Below are 24327 nucleotides of genomic sequence, written 5' to 3'. Positions count from 1 at the left end.
ATCCAGTGCGCGTTCACGGCCTCAAACTCGCATCGTTTCTAAAACGTAGTAGTAATAGTAGTGCTGTTTTTAATGTAGTTTTTCACTCGACTGAAGGTAAACGTGGAGTTAAAATGTTTCCAGTTACCATTCTGAGAATAAAGTTGAAGAGAACCTAAAAAGGTAAGCATTACGCGTTTATATTTCCTCTTGTTGTTTAGACTTTAATTGATGTAGAACTACGACAGAAATTGTTTAATTGTTTTATCTGTAGTTTTATTTGGATACATTACAAAATTCTTAGTTTTGTGGGGTGTGTTGTGTTACATTGAATCTGATATTTAGTTACATAACGCAGCAATTATACAATGGCAGTGTCTAAAAATGTTGTGAGCTGCCTACCTTTTCTTTATAAATATATATATATTGCGCGTGGAGCTCAGTTGAAGCCCAGCTGGCTTGTAATGCCCAGAAGTGTTGTATTTCCCTCTGAGGGCCAAAATGCGCATGGACACCGATACCCGAAATGTTTTATGCGCTGATGATACCCCCAAAAAATTGCATGCGCCGATGACGCTCAAAGAGTTGCATGCGCATGTTATGCCTAAAAATGTTGCATGCCCTTGTGATGCCAAAAATTTTGCAAGCACGTATGATGCCCAAAGTGTTGCGCGCCTATAATGACGCCCAAAAGGTTGCGTGCCCCAAACTGGCCAAAACTGCTGTAAGCGGGTGATGTACTCATGTGTTTGATAAAGGCAGGGTAGGCAGGCAGCTTAGAATTTTTTGAGTCACAGCCAATCATATATAGCGCTCTGGCAAAGGCCGCGCAGCAAGACGCGCAACAAACTATTTGAGTATTTGGGGAGTTTTTTTTACATTGAAGACTTTTCCTGTTTTATTTACGAAGCAATTTACGTAACGGTGTGATTGGGGTGTTGGGGCCATTTGAGGTTAAATGGGGGGTTTAAGGTGTCAATTGTTCTCAGTTGGGTGCGCGCAGATATGCAGGATGGGTTTTCAGCTGAAGAGCAGACACATAGGTGTGCTATTGTGTTTGTGTGTGTGCGTGTGCGTGTGCGTGTGTGTGTGTGTGTTTAGACAATACAGTGTAATCCAAAGTGCTCTGACCTTTTTACATTCAAACAGCAATTACAGCTTGTATCAGAAAAAAACACTCATCCCACCCTTTCACTTTCTCTCTTTCTGTCACTAAAGCAGAGGGTTGTGTGTTGTGTTAATGTATGAGTGTGTGTGAGTGTTGCGATGAGTGTTGGTTGTGAAAAAGGGGGGCCTTCTGTCCGCCCCCCATGCACTCTAAATGTGAAGAAAGTCTATGGTGATAGCACAGAAGAACTATATTCTCCAGAGTCTCTCCGACTCAGCGCCATGTCACCTGACCTGAGGCAGGACTTCAATATGATGGAGCAGAAAAAAAGAGTTACACAGATTCTGCAAAGTCCAGTAAGAGACATCACTCCCACACACACACCCTAAAGTGTCACACACTAAATTCACATGATTCTCTATCTCTATCTCTATCTCTATCTCTCTCTCTCTCTCTCTCTCTCTCTCTCTCTCTCTCTCTCTCTCTCTCTCTCTCTCTCTCTCTCTCTCTCTCTCTCTCTCTATTTCAATGGAAGTATGCTTTATTGGCATGACAAAACTGTAAATTTGTATTGCCAAGGCATTTGCTGCTGAGCTATCTCTCTCTCTTTCTCTCTCTGGGTTTTTGAAAGAGAAGCCCACGCTTATATTTGATTGCATAACAACCAACAAGTGGAATCGGTTGCTCTTGGTAACCATGCATAGATCATCAGAAACACTGGGAATGAATTAAAGAACCCCAACAATGTGTTTCTGTATCATGCTGCAGAAGTATTTTAAGGGGATGTCACAACTTTAAAATTTAGTCTGATTTGTTTTGTACCTTTTTTTCACATATTTATGACCACATCACCTTAGACTAGCCTATTTTATCCGTGGTGTTTTTGAGTGACGTCAAGGTCATATTTTAATATGCAAACTTTCTGCAACATTATAAATGTCCTGTTTTGAATAAATACACAGAGCATAACATTTACAGTATGGAGCCCTGAAGCCTTTGAAATTTCCAAACTGTGAATGATAATATAGTTTTTAATACATATATGAATAAATCTTCAGTTTACTAAGCGTTTGCCTTAAAGACTGATTAGTTTTCAGTATTTTTTCAATACTGTAACTAATATACTATGAGCAAATCAGAAACGTCCTATATTTAAGATGTTAATGTCCAAAATGTGGACACTTTAGCCGCACTTAAGAAAGCACTTAAGAAACATTATTGCATTTATAACACAATCTCAGATCCAAGAGGCATCATGCAAAAAATGATGTTGAACCCATTTTTGATTAAATATATGCAGCATTCAAACACAAAGGCTAGTCTCAATCTAAAGTAAATGGTCTGTGTAATTTAGTCAATCAGTGTATCTGTTGGTTAAAGAGACATTCCGCTATTTTTTTTAAATATACTAATTTTCCAGCTCACCTTGAGTTAAACATTTGATTTTTACAGTTTTGGAATCCCTTCAGCTGATCTTCGGGTCTGGTGGTACCACTTTTAGCATAGCTTAGCATAATCCATTGAATTCGATTAGACCATTAGCATTGCGCTAAAAAATAAAGAGTTTCAATGTTTTTTCTATTTAAAACTTGACTCTTCTGTGGATGCATCATGTACTAAGTCTGACAGAAAAAAAGTTGTGATTTTCTAGGCCGATATGGCTAGGAACTATACTCTCATTTTGGTGTAATAATCAAGGACTTTGCTGCTGCGGCAGGCGCAAATTATGATATAACGCACTGCCCCAAAATAGTCAGCTGCCATTGAAAGTTACTAAGGGGACTATTTTCAGCTGCTGCTAATATCATCGCGCCTCCTGCAGCCATGTTACTGCTGCAAAGTCCTTGATTATTACGCCGGAGAGAGAGTATTCACCTTATTTTTCACGACAACAAGGGCGGCGCCATTTCGCTCATTTTGTCAACGTTCTTCCGGCCGCATAGACGATGAGCAGCTGAGGCAGTGACTGAAGGCGACGCGTTAAGCTTAAAAAGCTCACCCGAGCGCATTTATGTTTCTTTCTTACCAATTTTAAGCCAACTGAGGAACACCCTTATATCCCAAGTAATGGTTCGACTACGATGTTCCGGTAACTTTAAACCACGCCGGGTGTTGAAAAGGTGGCCAGTTTCAGGTAAGCTATTAGCTAACTTTGTGCTCGTTCGCCTAAAGTTAGATTTGTGAAGTCCGTTCTACAAATACACTTAAGATCAGTAACGTTAGTTTATAAAATGCAACTATTTGAATGGTTTTAATTGTCCACCTATATTTTTATATTTACGATAGTACAACGACATATTATAGTACATTACATTCTTAAAGTAGCCCACGTGATTCCTACAAGTTACTGAGATTTCAGATGCTAGAATGTCAGTTCATTCCTCATTCAGATATTGATAATGACCTATTAAACGACGTATTATTTAACACTGAAGTTAAAGGTTGTGTGTATAATGTTACTGTTTTAATGCATCTCTCTCTTACACACTGTTCTGTTTAAGTATGGGTGTCATTTATATATTAATTCTCATGATGCAAGTTTATTTTAAATACTAACATAAAAATGTTTATGGTTATATTGTTTTCACAGATGCATTGATGTGTAGTGATGGAGTGTACAACTGTGTTGATGATACAATGAACTTGTTACTAAAATGTGATGCAGAAACACAATGTGAGGATACATCCGTCTCTTACCACAACTACACTTTAAATTCACAACTCAACCTGAATCAACCTTGATCTGATATGGGAAAACAATAGTGCAGTTTCCCGGACAGGGCTTATCCTGGTCCCAAGCTAAAATGCATATTTGAGCTACAATAATTTAAAAACACCTTTTACTGACATACCTCAACATATATGAGTTGTTTTGTCACAAGATGCGCACCAGTCTTGTTTTTTTTGTATAGGGTTTGTTTGTAAAAACTAAAATGTCCTAATATAATTAAATCATAGTCCTGTAAACCCTGTCCGAGAAACTGCTTCAATGTGTTGAGCTGGCACAAATGTACAAATCTCTACTGAGAAACAACCATCTTTGGTTCAGCTTTACACAGGGTTGATATTGCATCCATTACACAGTCGCCAAGCACTTTACCAGTACATACACCAACAGCTTCCAGATAAACACTTGGGATCAGCTCCTGATGACTCCGATAAAGCTGTGCCTTAATTTATTGCAGGGTGGTCTTGCTTAACCTGTTGTAAAGTTACATTAAACCTTCATATGTGATCAGATGTCATGCAGTGATATTAAACATTTACAGTGTTATCAGATGTTGTGCATTTATATTAAACCTTTACAATGTGATCAGATGTTGTGCAATTATATTAAACCTTTACAATGTGATCAGATGTTGTGCATTTATGTTAAACCTTTACAATGTGATCAGATGTTGTGCATTTATATTAAACCTTCACAATGTGATCAGATGTTGTGCATTTATATTAAACCTTTACAATGTGATCAGATGTTGTGCATTTATGTTAAACCTTTACAATGTGATCAGATGTTGTGCATTTATATTAAACCTTTACAATGTGATCAGATGTTGTGCAATTATATTAAACCTTTACAATGTGATCAGATGTTGTGCATTTATATTAAACCTTTACAATGTGATCAGCTGTTGTGCAATTATATTAAACCTTTACAATATGATCAGATGTTGTGCAGTTATATTAAACCTTTACTATGTGATCAGCTGTTACCTGTCATGCAGTTATATTAAACATTTACCATGTGATCAGATGTAACCTGCCATGCAGTTATATAAACCTTTACAGTGTGATGATCAGATATTATGTGTAAGGAATTTCTTAAACCATATGTGAGCTTTGTAGATTCCACTTAAAAGGATTTAAGTCTCCTGATTTGAAGGAATAAGTGTTGGCAAGTTTGCAAATGAATTCTATAGTGGTACCACATAAAAACGAAATAGTTATTGGACTGCAGGTGCACATTTGCTTTAAAAAAAAAGACGAAATCACTGTGTAAATATTGGTAGGCATAAGTACTTTAATAATTTCCAATGCTGATCCATCAACTCCTGACAGGACGAGGTAATATGTCCCATAGGTTACTTGCCACGGCCGCTTCATATCGTCTAACCACGAGACGATGGATGGGACGATATAAGACTATCCGAACGTCTTATGAAGTTTTCTCCGTGCTCATAATTTAAAACATTAACAGCAGTAGCGATATTTGTCATTTGGCTAAAGTTATAGTGAACTACAAACAATCTTCTAACCCCCAAACTAACCACCGAATGCACTGTGCCATATTAGCAGCGGAAGTCGGTTGACAAAATGCGGAAGAGCGAATAATTAAAAAGGGGCGTGGCGGAATAAGGTGAATAGTTCCTAGACATATCTGCCTAGAAAATCCCAATTTTTTTGTTTCTGTCGGTCTTAGTACACAATAGGGGTTTTCACACTGCGCTTAACCCTGGGTTATCTTCATTCTAAACCCCGCTTTTAACCCTGGGTTGAGGAGCGTTTCACACCTGTAATTTGAAAGCGGTGTTAGCACCGCTTTTTACCCAGGGTTATGAAACCCTGCTCTGGAGCAGGGTTAGCACCGCATTTGTGGTGTTAACCCTGCATTGTGGTGCCAAACGCATGCAGTGTGAAACGAAGCAGGGTTAGAATGTTATGATTCGAATTAAACACAGCTGAAGTAGCTAATCAAGGCTTGATAATTACAGACAGGTGTGTTGAAACTGGGTTGGAGACTCCTGACCCAGGGTTTAGGAATGCACAGTGTGAAACGTCAAATTATGAATACCCAGGGTTATCTCTTAACCCCTGGTTAAGTTTGAACAGTGTGAAACATGAAAAAAATAACCCAGGATTCCGTTAACCCTAGGTTTAGAATAACCCAGGGTTAACAATTTCAGGTGTGAAAAGCCCTAATGTAACTACAGAAGAGTCATGTTTTAAATAGGAAAAATATCGAAACTCTTTGGTTATTTTTGGGCGTGATGCTAATGGTCTGGTCAGATTCAGTGGATTGTGCTAAGCTATGCTAAAAGTGGTAGCGCCAGACCCGGACCCCTAAATGGATTCCAAAATGGTAAAAATCAAATGTTTAACACTAGGGGAGCTGGAAAAGGACCATATATTCAAAAAAAGTGGTGGATATCTCTAAAAAAGAATGTGCTCAAATCACAATTAAACAACCATATCATAACGTTTGTTTCTAAAAGGCGGGGTGCACGATCTCTGCAAAATCACGTAAACAAACATGCCCTACACTAGGGTGACCATACGTGCCATTCTTCCCGGACGCATCCCGTCCAGGATTTTGTGTTCGTCTTCCGGAAGTCGTATTTGTCGACCGCATACGTCATAGAGGATTATTATTATTATTACAGAAAAGCAACCGTTACATTTTAAGGTAAGAATGAAACTACGATTGTATATCTTATGTTTTTAACTGAATGGCGTATGCGGTCAACAAATACGTCTTGCGGAAGACGCACCGAAATCCTGGACGGGATGCGTCCGGGAAGAATGGCACGTATGGTCAGCCTACCCTACACCAATAGAATCTAGACCTTTTTTAATTAACCCGCCACACATACGCCACCCAGGCAACGATGTTGATTAGTAGACACGCCCCTAACTGCTGATTGGCTACAAGTGTGTTTTGGTACTTGGCACAACTCCCTTTTCCAATGTGTTTTTTAAATCATGCACCCCGCCTTTACCATTGTTCCAGTTCTAGTTCTTTTTATTTATAAAGCACATTTAAATCAGTCCCAGGACTGACCAAAGTGCCTGCACAGCATAAAAACAATTACAAAACACAACAATATCAGAAAGAAAATAATTGAAAAATAAAAAATTCAAAGGAATAATAACAAAAAAAGGTTAAAATGATTTCCTTAGCTACAATTCAGATAGAGAAAATAGATGAGTTTTCAATTGAGATATAGGGGCTCTAATGTGAACAGGCAGGTTGAAAAGCACCTCATATGACTCCATACATAATCCCTCCCCAGAGAATCATCAGTCTTTATCGATTGATGATTGGTTCGTTTAAAGGTGCAGTGTGTAATTTTTTGAAGGATCTCTTGACAGAAATGCAAAATAATATACAAAACTATATTATCAGGGGTGTACAAAGACCTTTCATAATGAACCGTTATGTGTTCATTACCTTAGAACGAGACCTTTTTATCTACATACAAAGAGGGTCCCCTTACATGGAAGTTGCCATTTTGTGCCGCCATTTTTCTACAGAACCCCTTAACCGAATTTTTTTTTACTAAGTTGTCTTCGACGATGACATGTTTGTCCGGAGGCAGCTACCGTAGCTTCTCTATGATGATCTTTGTGGACTACGCTGTTGGTTGCAATTCGCAACCTCACCACTAGATGTCGCTAAAACTTACACACTGCACCTTTAACTGTAAGGCAAACTTCCGTCGCCAGAGCGACCATATTGAGCATTGCATTGTCCCCTATTCATAGTAATCTTGTTATATCCTGTATGATTGATCATACGTGTGACATTGACAAACAAATGTATTTGGCCCAAGTGTCCAAATACTTTTTGTGTCTGTATTTAAGCACATTTAAGGTGCTAAAAACATGTCTCACATGTGTGTTTGTGTTAATGTTTATTACAGGATTTTAAGGACGAGCTGGAGTGTATGGTAAAAGAGCAATACTCTAAGAGCAGTAACTCTGGTGGTCTGTTAGGTCACATCGCGCACATCCTCATCAGCAACACACTTAGCAACACCGGAGTGCAAAGCCCCAGCAGTAAGTGCGCACACACTTTTATTGAACTTGTGTTTTACAGCCCCACTAAAGATTATTTGCTGTGGCCCTGGTCAACAGATGGCAGGCATGCGACTCTAAATCATTATGCGATACTTGTGGAACACATTGAAAGCAATATTTATTTACAATGTCACACGGCATGTTTGTTTCCAGGCGTGGGGTCAATAAGTCCAGTGAACGATCTGTGTGGTGCGGAGTGGATGCATTGTTCTAAAGCCGAGAGGCAGGGACGCTGTAAACTGGCTTGTTTGTACCGCCTACTGGACCTGTATGGACACACCCACTTCCCAAATACATACATTACGGTAATTTTTGTTATTTAGGATATTCTTCAGCTCATTCATTCACCTTTACTCTATTTACTGATGTTTCTGTACTAGCTCAATTGGGTAGAGCATTGTGTTGGCGACACAAATTTCATGGGTTCCCCAGGGAACCATATAGGTTACTAATAAAATGTTTACCTTGTAATACAATGTAAGTTGCTTTGGATGCAAATGCATGAATGTAAATCCTGAGGCTTTAGTAAACCCAGATGACACATGCAAATACAAAAGCATAAATGTTGCTGATAACAGATCTAGCTGTATTTTTTCCATAGCTGCGTGTGAGCAAAGAGCAAGATCATATTCTCATTCTTCCTAAAGGACTCTCATTCTCAGAAGCCACTGCTGCCAGTCTGGTAAAAACACATTCATACTGCATAAAAAGACTATACTTCGGGCTTTACAGTGTACACATCATTATAAAGTGAATGTCATGTTGTTCATAGGTGAAGGTGAATCTGATTGGTGAGGTGGTTGATCAGGGAGCAACTGCACTGCCTGTGGATGTTTTGGGATTCAAACCCCATTCGGCAGTCTATTGCGCTAGACCGGATGCCAAATGTGTTATACATACATACACACCAACTACAGCTGCAGTGAGTGCATATGGAAACCAGGCTATATATTGGATGTTAGTTTTACAATCAAACAAAGCAGTAACTTTCTGAGTGTCCCGTAGGTCTCCTCTATGAAATGTGGCATCTTACCCATTTCCCATGAAGCTTTGCTGTTGGGGGAGGTATCTTATTTTAGCTACTATGGTGATTTGGATGATGAACAAGAGAAGATGGAACTACAGAAAGCTTTGGGTCCCACTGCCAAGGTGAGAGTCTAATACTTAATAATTTAATAACACACGTTTTATCTTTTAAAATGAGTATTGGTCAATCTCAGGTAACTAGTTTATTTTTTAACATGGTTTCTTAATGGAGGATGGAGGCATTTTAATAACAGGCCTGAAAGTAACAGGATTGAGTTTTAGCATACATTTAGCAAATACATGAAATACAGCTCCAGTAAATATGTGATAAAAGCATAAAGACACTTAGCAAATTCTAGTGATTTACCAAAATGTTTTATTTTAAAATAATCTGATAACATCAAAGAAATATTATAGGTAACAGGATTGAACATTAAGATTGACATTCACAGTAGCATCAATATCATAAAATATACAAAAAAAGAAAATGAGAAAAGTGACTTTTGATCTTCATATGACCTTCAGAAGATCCAGATGATGTCACTTCCTATTGAAAATGTGACTTGCGGGATATTTCAAAATTTTCAGAGGGGGAATGTGTTGGGTAACAGGACTGAGTAAAATCTTGGGGACATGACTAAAATGTGCATTTTATCTCAAATATTATGACTTTTTCAATGGTAAAAAATGTTTAAAGCAAAGATGTGATAATGGACCCATACAAAAATGCAAAACAATTAATAAATATCTAAGATTTGTTTGCTTTGTATTTAAAGGTAAAGTATAAAGAGCAGGGACAGATAAAAATGCTATTTTTTAGTGTTCTGTGTAGTTTTTAAAATATTTAGATTAAATTTAGTGTTAGATTAATGTGCAGGACACTTTGTTCAATAATAAATAATAATAATTAAATAATAAAATGAATTGAGTTTTCATGCATTTTTATACTTTTTATATCCTGGGGACAGCAATGTTACCCATTCGGTGGAATGACCTCTGTACCAAAGATAATTAATATTAACAAGATGCGCCACGGGTGTTGATATGATTGGGAGAGATCGCAGTGGTCAGAATGGCTGCTCTAGTCCCGCCTCCCAGTAAAAAGAGCCAATAGTCAATCGGAATCCCATAGGAGAGGGACTTTGCGCATGTGCAGAATCAACAGGGCTTGTTTGTCTTATCCTAAAAAGACCTAGAGGCGTTGCAATTATGGCAGCATACACTGTAAAAAAAAACGTAGAAATTACAATGGTATTGCAGCTGGGTTGCCGGTAAATTACCGTAGATTTAAATTTATGTTATTTACTGGCAAGACTTTGTTCAAAGTTAAATACATTTTAAATATTAACAAGTCTTTATCTTTACAGAATAAAACTATACAATAACAGCCTCATGCAAAGCATTCTGGGAACCAGAAATTATCATCAACCTTTTTCTGTTTTTTGCTTCAGATTTTGTTGATGCTGTTTTTCTAGTTTTATTCTGTAAAGACAAAGACTTGTGAATGTTTAATGTTCATTTAACTTTGAACAAAATTTTGCCAGTAAATAACATAAATTTAAATCTACGGTAGTTTACCGGCAACCCAGCTGCAAACTTCTGCGGAATTTTTTTACAGTGTAGTGATGTAATTTCATTTAAATGACTGTACACTCGTAAATGTAAAGCTGTTAACTCTTTCACCGCCAGCATTTTTCATGATTTTCACAAAGGTTTAATGCCTTCCAGAAAATGCTCCTTTTTAAATATATAAACATACAATATATGAAATAAAAGAACAGATCCTCTGCATTCAAACCAAAAAAATCCGTTTCATCCTACCTTCATGTATTCTGTTTTTATCACCTCTCAAATATGTGTAGGTTTCATCAAAAACACCAAATTTTGAGCAAAAGGCTGAGATAATTCCATTTTTGTGAAGGACTTTTGATAGAGATCAGATGCAGAGCGATCTTTAAAACATACACGGACAAACAGCTGTTTGCCCTAGGGCAATACTTCCGGTTTTTATAAGTTGCGGAACAGCGCCACCTGTATTGCAGATTGACGAGATATCTCATCATCAACCTTATATCTCGTCAATGGCGGGGAAAGAGTTAACTTAAAGCATAACTAAACCCCTGTTCAGAGCCTGACTCCACCTACTGGCAATATCTGAAAAATGCAAGAAAAGTGGGCAGACCCCAACGGAGATAGAGGGGAAGAACTGAGCTCGTACAAAGGGTGTGGGGAGATTGTAACAAGGGCGTGGTGAGCTATAAATTGCTTACGTAGGGTCGTACCACTTACGTCACGCGGTACCGCAACATTCAATAGGAAAATTCAACTGCAGTAGCCACCGTTCAACCTGAAAGTGGGCAGCACTTAGACGTTTTTACACCATATTTTGTAGCATTGAAACACTTTATACCCATGTCAAAAAAGTAACAGCACTAATAAAGCCCCATTCTTACAGATCATTAACTACAAAAAGTTGGTTTAGTGTTTAGTTACTCTTTAAAATGTTCTTTGGAGAACAAAAAACGGTTCTTTTATGGCACCACTGCGAAAGTGTAAGGAAATTAAGAGAAGCTTAACTAAGAAATATTAATAATAGTCATTGTAGTATTTGATTGTGGATTTGCAGAACTGATGTTATTTTGGCGTTTTAGATTTTGGTGCTGAGGAATCAAGGCTTACTGGCATTTGGAGAGACTACAGAGGAAGCCTTTCATTATTTGTACCACAGCCACCAAGCCTGTGAGATACAGGTACATGCACATAAATACAATCAAAACGAAAACTTTTCTATGCATACAGTGCAACTTCATCAGTATCTTTCTATGTTTTTGTGCAGGTTAGTGCTCTGCTTTCGGCAGGTGGTGTTCAAAACCTTCGCGTGTTAGACAGAGCAAATCTCAAAGCAGCTCCTTCGATGAATCCCAGTGGAAAAGTGTCAGATGGACAGATCAGATGGAGAGTTGGAGAGGCAGAATTTGAGTCTCTTATGAGAATGATGGATAACTTAGTGAGTGCATTTTACCTTATATTCAGGATGTAAACTGCCAATTGTATAGCATTGTTTTTAGATACTTGTAGCGTGTATGTAAGTCAAGGCATTTTAGAATGTAAAATAAAATATACTTCTTAAAAGATGCCAACAGCACACACATTTATGCACAAATGTTTATTAACATTCATCCATCTGTGTTGCCAGGGCTACAGAACTGGTTACACCTACCGCCATCCCATAGTCAAAGAGAAACCTAGACACCATAATGACGTTGAGATCCCAGCAACCGTCTCTGGGGTGGGACTGGAGGAAACGGACGGCTTCCCGCAGAGTCCTTTGCACTTGCAGGCACACAAGCGGGACAGAGAGAGGATACGATGGTTAAATTCACCTAACAGCTACCTAAAGGTCAATGTAGCCGAGGAGTCGACCAATGGCACCTGTAGTCCACGTACTAAAACCATGGTATACAGACACAAACATGCATGTTCTATACAACCATGTCCCTACACAAGATGCAACTGATTTAACTGTCACAGAGCATACCGAGTTGCATATGGTTGATCACAGATCAGATCAGAAAAATATATATAAAATTATGTTTATTTCCTCTCTGAAAATTTAGGAAGCAATGCATTTATTTATAGTTTAATCAGGAATACTATCCCGTGGTTATGGAAAAGCTGAAAATGTAAAGTTATTTTCAGATCTTAAAGTCATGGAAATTAAAGGTGCAGTGTGTAATTTTTAGAAGGATCTCTTGACAGAAATGCTAAATTATATACAAAACTATATTATCAGGGGTGTATAAAGACCTTTCATAAAGAGCCGTTATGTGTTTATTGCCTTAGAATGAGACCTTTTTATCTACATACACCGAGGGTCCCCTTACATGGAAGTTGCCATTTTGTGCCACCATTTTTCTACAGAAGCCCTTTACGACATTTTTTTTACAAAGTTGTCTCCGATGATGTGTTTCAAAAGCGAGGTGTGAGCAGTGGACTAAGCTGTTGGTTGCAATTCGCAACCTCACCACTAGATGAGGCTAAAATTTACATTGTACATACATTGTAAAAATTAGTAACACCTAAAAAAAATTAAAATACAAAATTGTGGGTCTCATTTTAGGTGAAAAAAATTTAGGTGTTACCAAATGAAGTACTTAAAAAATTCACTTTTTTACTTTAAATGAAAAATTTAAGTTGACAAAACTTTAAGTATTACACTTTTAAAAAAATTGTCAAATACTGTATTTTTCGGTCTATAAGCCGCGTTTTTTTCATATCTTGGACTGGTGCTGCGTCTTATAGTCAGGTGCGCCTTGTAAGTCAGTATGAATTAATTTTGACATTTATGAGGCAAGAGACAACATTACCGTCTACGGCCGCGAGAGTCCGCTATATGCTGCTCCTGTATTCATGTAATTCAGTGGATTCAGTAATGTGGAATGACGAGTATGCGAACTTCACACTAGTTGGCTTGTTCAGTTAATTTAGCCTATTCAACCTTCCAGGTAAGTTCTGTATACTATGGTTTATTGTTTAAATAACTGATAATATTACTTTAACGTACAGACATCTATTCAGCCTGCTGTTCTGTCTGCTATTGTTTAGTTGAATAACTCACCTTTCCAAATTAAATGTCTGTTCTTCAGCTTGGATTGTGTGAAATAATTTTCTAAATAAACGCGACGTATATCTCACTGCGACTTATATATGTTATTTTATCTTAATAACGCATTTTTTAATGATGCGGCTTACAGTATACTCCGGTGCGGCTTATAGTCTGGAAAATACAGTAATTTGTTAAAGGAACAGTATGTAAGAAATGTATATCAATTAATCATAAAATGGCCCTGATATGTCACTAGACATTAAGAAATCATTTTCATTTCAAATACTTATATCACTCACAACAACGGTATGGCCAGGATATTGTCATTCAAAAAGTGGAGTTGCAGCCCTCAACTGATGTTTATATTGTCATGTTGTGTATTGGCCACCAGTTGTGTGATTGCAGTACCAGTTTTAGCCACAAGTTTTGTGATTGCAATACCAGTTTTGGCCACAATCCTACATACTGTTCCTTTAAGTTAAAGTAATATAAAATATAAGTTAAACAATTCCAACTTGTTTTTATAAGTTATGTCAAGTTTTCAAAACGTAAAATAGTAAGGTTGAATTGACTTGCAAAACCAAGTTGTTTTAACTTAATGCTCTATTGTTTTACAGTATACCAATTAAAGTAATTTGTTTAAAAGGGACACTTTTTTTGAAAATATTTTCCAGCTCCCCTAGAGATTTTTGCAGTTTTGGAGTTCATTCGGCCCATCTCCGGGTTTGGCGGACCACTTTTAGCATAGCTTAGCAAAATACTTTAAATCTGATTAGACCATTAGCATCGCACACAAAAATAACCAGAGATTCGATAATTTTCCTATTTAAAACTTGACCCTTTGTTGTTACATCGTGTACTAAGACCGACAGAAAATTAAAGGTTGCGATTTTCTTGGCCGATATGGCTGGGAACTGTACTTTTATTCCGGCGTAATATCACTTTGATTATTACACCAGAATGAGAGTATAGTTCTTATATCGACCTAGAAAATTGCAGCTTTTCGTTTTCTGTCGGTCTTGGTGGATGATGTCGCTGCAGAAGGGTCGGGTTTTAAATGGAAAAAGTATCGAAACTCTTTGGTTATTTTTTAGCGTGATGCTAATGGACTAATCAGATTCGATGGATTATGCTAAGCTATGCTAAAAGTGGTACCGGCAGACCCGGAGATCGACTGAATGGATTCCAAAACGGTAAAAATCAAATGTTTAACTCTAGGGGAGCTGGAAAATGAGTATATTTTCAAAAAAAGTGAAGTGTCCCTTTAAGTAGATCCAACTTTCACTTTTACAGTGAATGCTTAGCCCTAGAAAACAATCTTAATAAACATAAAATCATCTGAGAACAGATTTCCTTTTTATTTAAAATTCACACATTCTTTTCTCTTTAGTGGATGAAGTCGGAAGATTCGGGCAGCTGCAAGGACACCCCAATTAAGATTGAGGACCCCAACCAGTTTGTCCCACTAAATACCAACCCCAGTGAAGTACTGGAAAAGAGAAATAAGGTGTGTGAGAGAGAAAGTGAACAGAGCAGATTGTGCCCACAGATTGTGTTCCCTACACTAAAGCACTGCTTTGTTTACTGTGGTTTAGATTCGGGAGCAGAACAGAGTAGATTTAAAGACGGCAGGACCAAAGTCTCAACTGCTGGCAGACATTGTGATCGACAAACCACCCGGTCCAGTGCGTAACTAAACCAGTGCCTCCAATTTCATGCAATTAAAACAACTACAAATGCATTACTCATCTTTTTCCTATAGGCTTTCATTTATGAGGATGAGGAGCAGACGGCTTCCCTACCACCCAACCCTTTTGACCAATCAGAAGCAGAGCTTCAGGATTACACGCAAACTGTGGAAAATAAGTGCAACCAATCAGGTACACAGACTCTTACTGAAACACATACTGTATACTAACAAAAGGATGTTGACATGAAATGTCAAGTAGTGACAGCAATGTCCTGGAGTGGGACATGCTATAACCTAAACATTTGAATAATTCATGTATAGTTATTATCCATATGCTGTTTAGTTGTGCTTAGTTCCATGACTGAAATGCAGTTTAGCACGTTTTCTTATAAAACATGTTTGTAAGCAACAGAGCAGTTTTAGGACAAAAGTAATGCATTTCAACCTGATTCTCATGTTTTTTTATATAAACCAATCAGAGGCTGATGATGAGTTGACAGATGGAGAAATGACAACATATGATGGCTCCACGGTGTCCCTGTCAATCTCACCCCTTATGAGCCCAGAAAGAGGAGGTAAAGTATCTCTCTCTGTTTCATAGACAGTGTATTTTTCAAAAATAAGAGTAAAAATTTTAACCCAAAATGCCAAATTTGTTGGGCCAAATATAAAAAAATCATTTAATTGAAACAAGGTTTGGGTTTGTCCCTTTTTGACCCAACGCTGGGTTAAAAATAACCCAGCATTTTTAAGAGTAAGCTGTTGGCTGGGATTGAATGAGTATATTACTACCAGGGTATTTGATAACCAACAAATCATGACCGAAATCTCTCTTTTCTCAGACTGTCTCTCAGCTCTTTTACAAAGCAGCGATGACCTAACGCAGGATGATGACCTCACTCTACAGGTCACGGAGCTCAGCATCACTAAAGAGATGCAGGTCTCCATAACAACCACCGTCGCCAATGACATTTCAATCACCAGCTCCTCTGAAAGTCAAAAATCACCCAAAAAGAAGAAAAAGAAATTCCGTACACCTTCCTTTCTGAGGATGTCTAAAAAGAAAGACAAAGAGAAAGGAAAAAACAAAAAGGAACCCGAAAAGGAAAAAGAGGAAATAGATGAAGAAAAAGAGTGTAAGGACCCAGTCAAAATTGAATAATCTGTAAGATGTACAGGGGATTGTTGAAAAAATGCTTTACGGTTAGGGTCCTGTGTTAAAGGGACACTCCACTTTTTTGAAAGTGGGATCATTTTTCAGCTCCTCTAGAGGTAAACATTTGATTTTTACCGTTTTGGAATCCATTCAGTCGATCTCTGGGTCTGGCGGTACCACTTTTAGCATAGCTTAGAATAATCAATTAAATCTGGTTAGACCATTTAGCTTCACTCTCAAAAAAAACCAAACAGTTTAGATATTTTTCAATATTTTCGTTATTTTTCTATTTAAAACGTGACTCTTCTGTAGTTACATCGTGTATGGGTCATTCTACAGAAAAGGTGGAATTCGGGTGATGGAAATTTGCTTTAATGAACTTCTTTCAACATACCCAAAACTTCATTAATAGCATTAATTAACTTGTCAAATCTATGAATCCGCAAAACGGGGAGCTTAATCTATTTTTAACTTTTTAATAAAGAATCCATGAGTCATTTATTTGTCATTGGTGTTACCTGTGATTTAAACAACATTAATGTTGATACTAAATATTTTTTCTCATTACAGCTTGTGTTTTTAGTTAAAGGTTGAGTAGAGGAATGATAACAGCAAGGAAAATAATTGATTATTAATATTTGTTTGATTAAATTCTTCATCTTTACCCAGCATTGTATGAAATTATTTGATTCTCAGTTTGACTTTTTTCTTTAAAACGAACAAAAACAAAAATATTCAACCAAAAAGGCTTTGATGCAAAGACTGAAATATCAACAATGTCTTACATCCCATATCAACAACAAAATATTACTAGAAAGTACAAGAAAATACATTCATAACACCAAAATGTAACACCAATGACACAATGTAACACCAATGACATCATTAGAATATAATAATGATGAATATGATAAAACTTACAAACTTTCATAAAATTTTCCCATCTTGTTTTGTTTTTATGCTTTTATGTTAGTCAGTTAAAGGAATAGTGCTTAGGAAGTACTCATTAGAGAAGTAACGCTAATGACGGTAACACCAATGACAATTTACAGAAAAAAAAAATATTTTAACAAAATGGCTGCTCTACATTTCATGAGAGATGTAACAATTAGGGATGCTAGATATATCATGATATTTTAGACAAATAAGGTAAGACATCTCACAAACCTTTTGCCTTCCTCCACTGCACTTCTTTCACTGACCTCTTGACCCATGAAAAACTTCAAAGATCTGATGCATTGTTTCAAAATAAAGGTGCTTTGGGTAGGGTAACACCAATGACATAAATTTGGGGGACAAATATTTACTTGATATTATTCATATTAATAGTGTATTTTTTACCATTTTAGTGTTGTAGTAAATTCATACAGGGTTAAAGGTAAATGTAAATTAGATTTGTATTTATAAAAACATGGTTTTAAATAATAAGTACACAGTTCAGGACCAGACATTTAAGAAAAAGTTTAAAAAAAGGACAAAAGAAAATTACATAAATAAACTCTCTCATCATGTTAAGGACAGTCTATATTTATTAAATATATATCATTATGGGATTATTATTGGGTCAAATTAAATGATTAAGGGGTCTGCAAAAGCAAGGGACAAGCATTTCCACCTTTTTTGTAGAATGACCCGTATATGAAATTACGCAGTGCCTGAAAATAGTCCCCTGCTATTGAAAGTTACCAAGGGGACTATTTTGGGGGCTGCTTAATATCATTGCGCCTGCTGCAATCAATCAAATGTCAACTCTGGGGGAGCTGGAAAATGAGCCTATTTAAAAAAAAATTGGAGTGTCCCTTTAAATGCGATGAATGCTGTGTGCAGTTGTATTGAAGCAATGACTTGAATGTATATTTTATTTCAACACACTTTTTTGTTACTGCTTTATTAATAACTACAAATTGTCTTAATCATGACATTCTACACTTTTATTAACTATGTACTGTATGTTCACACTTTTTAACACAAGATTGTCAGTAGTACATTCTAGTTACGGATTTTAAATAAAACCTAAAGGTCCTACATGCTGAACTTGAGAAGTATCATTTTGATGATTTGTATGTTATGTAATATATAGATAAATTGTGTATTGAATTGGTCAAGTGAAAGTGATGATAAGATACATTGATTTATTAGAAACTATGTTCCTACATGTCAGGAATATTTAATTTTATTGAAGTACTATCAAATTGGTATTTATAATTGAAAGATGGACATAGTGTGATATAAAGCTGTTTTGCTTTGCATAGTATGTGTGGATGGAAATGTGTTTATACTTAGGCAATGTTTTATTGATAGACTAAAAAGTACAACAGTTGCTGTTACTCTGTTAAATACACTGTTTTTATCAAAAATCTTAAAACGCATTGTAATTGTTTACAGTGATGTATTCTTTTTTTTTTTTTTTTTGTCAAAATACTGCTTTTGTAATTTGACGTGTCAGTCACGTGTGGATAAGTTGTGACGTATGATTTACTTTTTAAATAAAAATGAAGATAGACAACTCACTGTACCTCGCTCTCATGCGTCTTTGAAAACTTTTAGTGATGGCGAAGTAAAGCTTTTCAAATCAGAGCTCGATGATGACCTCTGCTGGTGATAGTGTGGAAAACCGCCATGACCCAAAATGTTTCATAACCAACCAACTTATTAATCCAAGACGCAAAATTAATTAATGGATAAATTAATGGACATTTTGTGGACATTCGTGGACATTTTTCCTGCTAGTAAACAAATAAAAATTACAAATAGATAAGTAAATAAATGCAGATGTCAGATGTATATATTTTACACTACTAATATATGAAAGCCATAGGGCGGGGATAGGCTGTATTGATTATTGGTAAACCTTGTGCACGGCAGTAGTGGACAATCTTACAGAATTTTAGGCGATGCATTAAAGGGATAGTTCACCCAAAAATGAAAAATCTGTAATCATTTTCTCATCCTCGTGTTTCTTTTTTCTGATAAACACAAAGAAGATATTTTGATAAATGACGATAAGTAAAGCTGATTGTAATCATTGAAACAAATATTATGAAACTGTTGTAATAAACACTTTGTAAGCAAACAGTTGACCGTATCCATTGAATTCCATCGTATTTGTTTTTCCTACTATGGAAGTCAGTGGTCACGTGTGCTTACCTTATCATTGTTTATCAAAATATTTTTTTCGTTCATCAATAAAAATCATATAGGTTTAGATTAGAACAACATGAGGATTAAAAAATGTCAGAAATTTAATTTTGGGGCAAACTATCCCTTAATAATGCAATTTGGCATACTAAATATGTGACACTATGTTAAAGGAAAAAAACACCGTTTTTCAATATTTTACTATGTTCCTTCCTCAACTTAGATGAATTAATACCTACCTAGATCTTTTCAATGCATGCATTTAATCTTTGCACATCGTATCGTGAATGCATTAGCATTTAGCCTAGCCCCATTCATTCCTTAGGATCCAAACACTTTCATGTTTCCCTATTTAAAGACTGTTACATGAGTAGTTACATGAGTAAGTATGGTGGCACAAAATAAAATGTGGCGATTTTTTAAGTGGATAAAAAATTAGAACTATCTCGGTATGAAAAATTGCTTTTATCAACCAATACAGATTATTGGCCGATATATCAGTGCATCTCTATTATCAACCCAACAACTATCGCAATATAATACATCCTAACAAGGGCACACCCTGTGTATGGCATTTTTAAACGCTTAGAGAGTACAAGCAAGGCAATCAGGTGTGTGGGTGAGAAAGCTTTAGAAGTCATCTGAATTTGTTACGAATCAATCAATAAAAAACTTTACTTAAATCATTTCATTTATTGACACAAGCCTCGGAGATATGGCTACCATTACTATAAAAACTCAATGTTCAAAGAAATGTCAAAATTTTGGAATACTGGCTTTACAAAACATTACCAGTTTTGCAAGTTAACACAACAGTACATACTGCACTGTCAGGAAATACTTTAAGTATCCATACAAAGTCACTGGGGCAATACCATTTTAAAGGTCCTAATATGTACCATTAGGTCCAGATATATATACATTTGTTACCAATATGTATCCCTGAGGTACTAATAGAAATTATGTAGCTGTAAGAGTACCACCACTTTTAAAAGTCGACAGCTAGGGTATCAATTTTGACCTTTTTTTTTGACTATGTATTGCACCACTCATAAAAGTTAATGTTACATTTAACACAAAACACAAATTCTTAGTACAGACATTTCAACAAATCAATGTTTATTCCTCTCAAATATGTAAATATACAAAACTGAAAAGCAAATTTAACATCACAGGGACTGCAGAAACAAATATCAGAAAGCAAAACAGAAAACAGCTTTAGTCCTCCCTGACTGAACTATGTATGTATGTCAATTATGTTACTTCAAACATCATAAAAAAACCTAGGGCATTGTTCTCATCCTCCGTATCACTGCAAGTGTGCAGAAATCCAGTCCAGAGAGCATGATGAGATCCTTAAATAAAAAAGGAAGTGTATGAACTGTACTTAGAAGTAGCTGGACTGAGGAATTATGAGTTATACATCCAGAGATTCTTTCAGTATAGAGCAGCCAGTATATAGACATCCAAAGATGAAAAACGCGCTGGAACTGGAAATATAAAATGGTAGAGTCCTACTTGGGAAGCGTGTTACTATATTCATATTTCCAATCAAACTTAGGAATTCTTATCCAGTATTTATATGCTTCGTTCTAATGGTGGATGGTGATGTTGAGGGGATGAGACAGACAAAACAGAACACTGATGGATCACTGGGGCATCAGATGCCTGACGTTATATTTTGAAGTGTCGTTGTACTGAGTCATGGGTTTATCAGCGATGCCACATGTGCCGACGCCGACCTTTCCATTTACGCTCTCTGGTGATGCAAATATACTCCTCTTTACCTGCATAGGATGATTAACGTTAGCATTATTTATGGGTTAAAACATTAATAAAATAAATTCAAACATCCAATAAACAGCGAATCATTAGTTAGTAGAGTAAACTTTTCTATAGACCACCACAGCTCCTCCACTATAAGTTTACTCGCTCTTATACACACCTGTCCTTTCTTATTCTTTGAATAGGCTTTATTATTAAACTGCTGCCACTTGGATTTCTGATCTTCTCTCTCCTGTTCAAGCTCCTTCATGCGCACCACCTTCTTTTGGGCTTTCTTCTTCTTATATTCCCTCTGCTCAGCCAGTATCTCTTTTCTGAGAGAGTTTAAATGTTTTAAATCAGACAGTAACGTTTAAATTGTATCTGCTGTATGTACACTCACCCAAAGGATTATTAGGAACACCATACTAATTACTGTGTTTGACCCCCTTTTGCCTTCAGAACTGCCTTAATTCTACGTGGCATTGATTAAGGTGCTGAAAGCATTCTTTAGAAATGTTGGCCCATATATTGATAGGATAGCATCTTGCAGTTGATGGAGATTTGTGGGATGCACATCCAGGGCACGCAGCTCCCGTTCCACCACATCCCAAAGATGCTCTATTGGGTTGAGATCTGGTGACTGTGGGGGCCATTTTAGTACAGTGAACTCATTGTCATGTTCAAGAAACCAATTTGAAACGATTCGAGCTTTGTGACATGGTGCATTAACCTGCTGGAAGTAGCCATCAGAGGATGGGTACATGGTGGCCATAAAGAGATGGACATGTCAGAAACAATGCTCAGGTAGGCCATGGCATTTAAACGATGCACAATTGGCACTAAGGGGCCTAAAGTGTGCCAAGAAAACATCACCCACACCATAACATCACTACCACCAGCCTGCACAGTGGTAACAAGGCATGATGGATCCATGTTCTCATTCTGTTTACACCAAATTCTGACTCTACCATCTGAATGTCTCAACAGAAATCAAGACTCATCAGACCAGGCAACATTTTTCCAATCTTCAACGATCCAAATATGGTGAGCTTGTGTTGTAGCCCATTGTAGCAGATTGTGTAATACTCAGACCGGCCCGTCTGGCACCAACAACCATGCCACGCTCAAAATTGCTTAAATCACCTTTCTTTCCCATTCTGACATTGGAGTTCAGGAGATTGTCTTGACCAGGACCACCCCCCTAAATGCATTGAAGCAACTGCCATGTGATTGGTTGATTAGATAATTGCATTAATGAGAAATTGAACAGGTGTTCCTAATAATCCTTAAGGTGAGTGTATATCTGTTTTGATATATAAATACACCCTCACACATCCACTTACTTAGATTTGGGCTTTCCATCAATCTGTGGTCTGTTACTGCCCTCCTCCGAGGCTCTGAGTGCCTGAAGAGGCACCACTTCTGCATTGCCATAGCCACTAAAGGTAATGGCTGCCGTGCCATTTTCGTTGTCGATCTCCTCGATTTCTGCCTCATACAACCTGCCAATTAAACAGCACTGTAAGCAGGTGAGTACGGATATACACAGAAATCCCTCCCCCCAAATGTTACCGAATCCATAAACAGCCCAAATCACCTAGCACCATGTGTGTGACCGCATGATACTCACTGTCCGTCCTGGTTCCAAACGGCCATGCAAGAGTCTCCGACTCTCCAGCTGCGAGTAGGCGCTGCAGCCTCTGAGCTATTGGTGCTGGCCACGCCCTCCGCTGGCTGTGATGTCAACAGGTCTTTTGTCAACTCAATCACCTCCTATAATAACACATATAGAAGCACTATGATATGATAAATCTACTTACTTAGCGCTGACATGATGTAAACTCTTCTATCTTGTTGCAAATAGATGCTATCAGGCTTCAACTTAAGTGAAATGCACACTGAAAAACAAGGCAGACCACTAATTCTATTAACACAGGAAAAATATGCTAAAAAAACAAAGCAAGCTCCAATTCACAGTCCCCATTTATTTTACATGTAAATGTGGTCCCTGTAAAGCCTGATTTGTACTTCTGCAATGGATTTTTTTAAAATGTTCAACTCTCACCCCATCAGCAAAATTTACATTAATGATATATATTATCATTATTATTATTATACAATAAAGGGCTACTTATATATATATATATATATATATATAGATATAAGTAATAGCCCTTTATTGTATAATAATGTCCCCCCAAAAACAGTGTGTAGTCCCAAACCTGGAGGTCCTTCTGTAATTTAAGCAGATCTTCATTATCTGGATCTGTTGAGAGTGCAGCTTCTACTTGCTGCAGCTGTGCCTTATAATTGCTCAACTGCTTTACCAACTCTTCAGACATCTGTAAAGACATCAATGTAAAACAGAAAGAACAGCGGTCAATTACTCAGTTTAGTTCAAAAATGTCAATTTCAACATTATATGTACACATATAATTCACTTGGCTGACTAGTGTTTTGGCAGAGAAAGTTACACATGATTACTTCTAACGTGCATGTGTTACTATCGATACTGTAACAGGTTGTTTACGCAAATCAAACCTTAGCTCTAGCTGTGATGCTAACTCGCATAAGCACGATCACGTCAACCCTCATACAGGCTAAGCTTACGTAAACATCTACAATGGCTTGTAAACCTATAAAGAGAAAAAATACACTGCTCTTATTGAATTGAAAATATTTGTTTTTGGTTCCAAATCAAAGCTCATCGGCGGCTCGTGCTCAAAAGCAGCCGCGTACAAGGCCACGATGTTTATATTTACATATAAATAATAACCACGTCCTAATTTGACAAACATCTTACCCCTATAGAGTCCTTGTTGAAATGTTTATATGAAATATCGAAAAATGTAAACGCTTAAGTTTTCATGTACTGCTGTATTTTAATAAATAAAACCGGCCGTTCGTTTATTATCTCCCGTTCCTTTCACCAAGTCGACCTCTTTCCGGATGTGACGCCAAAATCCCATATGATAATGTGTTATCGCGTTATTTCTGTCGGTGATGCAAGGCGTTCTGTGTATTTTGAAGATTGGTTATTAATTTTAACATGTTTGTGC

The 24327-nt window shown here is 37.0% G+C and overlaps 2 protein-coding genes across 3 annotated transcripts; one reads left to right on the top strand and one right to left on the bottom strand.

The window, feature by feature from the left end:
• On the top strand, positions 1–18871 carry add3b (adducin 3 (gamma) b). Of its 2 annotated transcripts, none has more exons than XM_055172628.2 (15): positions 1–162; positions 1201–1443; positions 7729–7864; positions 8039–8190; positions 8487–8567; positions 8658–8807; positions 8891–9034; positions 11563–11661; positions 11748–11918; positions 12108–12368; positions 14908–15024; positions 15113–15202; positions 15280–15397; positions 15687–15782; positions 16050–18871. In XM_055172628.2, the coding sequence occupies exons 2-15, from the start codon at positions 1246–1248 to the stop codon at positions 16367–16369; spliced, it is 2133 nt and encodes a 710-aa protein (XP_055028603.2). In that variant the 5' UTR covers positions 1–162; positions 1201–1245; the 3' UTR covers positions 16370–18871. The 2 variants fall into 2 exon arrangements, with proteins under 2 accessions (XP_055028603.2, XP_055028602.2); XM_055172627.2 differs by having other exon boundaries at positions 1198–1443.
• A 1728-nt stretch (positions 18872–20599) lies between these two features.
• On the bottom strand, positions 20600–24231 carry smndc1 (survival motor neuron domain containing 1). Its single transcript, XM_055172629.2, has 6 exons — positions 24072–24231; positions 23491–23610; positions 22899–23041; positions 22612–22770; positions 21447–21600; positions 20600–21288 (listed from the first exon to the last, which is right to left on the bottom strand). Exons 2-6 carry the CDS (start codon positions 23608–23610, stop codon positions 21151–21153), a joined length of 714 nt encoding a protein of 237 aa, XP_055028604.1. The 5' UTR covers positions 24072–24231; the 3' UTR covers positions 20600–21150.
• Positions 24232–24327: the final 96 nt, after the last annotated feature.

Source organism: Misgurnus anguillicaudatus, chromosome 7 (assembly GCF_027580225.2).
Source record: "Misgurnus anguillicaudatus chromosome 7, ASM2758022v2, whole genome shotgun sequence".
Classification (NCBI taxonomy): Eukaryota; Metazoa; Chordata; class Actinopteri; order Cypriniformes; family Cobitidae; genus Misgurnus; species Misgurnus anguillicaudatus.
This window is presented reverse-complemented; position numbering and strand designations above follow the sequence as displayed.

What these genes read in the sequence shown, in the direction of transcription:
- add3b (XM_055172628.2), top strand. Translation starts at nt 1,246, where the DNA reads ATGAGTGTTGGTTGTGAAAAAGGGGGGCCTTCTGTCCGCCCCCCATGC. An exon ending in CACAGATTCTGCAAAGTCCA is followed by an intron (nt 1,444 to 7,728) that starts GTAAGAGACATC and finishes TGTTTATTACAG; the next exon opens with GATTTTAAGGACGAGCTGGA. An exon ending in ACACACCAACTACAGCTGCA is followed by an intron (nt 8,808 to 8,890) that starts GTGAGTGCATAT and finishes AGTGTCCCGTAG; the next exon opens with GTCTCCTCTATGAAATGTGG.
- smndc1 (XM_055172629.2), bottom strand. Translation starts at nt 23,610, where the DNA reads ATGTCTGAAGAGTTGGTAAAGCAGTTGAGCAATTATAAGGCACAGCTG. An exon ending in AATTACAGAAGGACCTCCAG is followed by an intron (nt 23,042 to 23,490) that starts GTTTGGGACTAC and finishes GTGTTATTATAG; the next exon opens with GAGGTGATTGAGTTGACAAA. An exon ending in GATGGAAAGCCCAAATCTAA is followed by an intron (nt 21,601 to 22,611) that starts GTAAGTGGATGT and finishes AAACTCTCTCAG; the next exon opens with AAAAGAGATACTGGCTGAGC.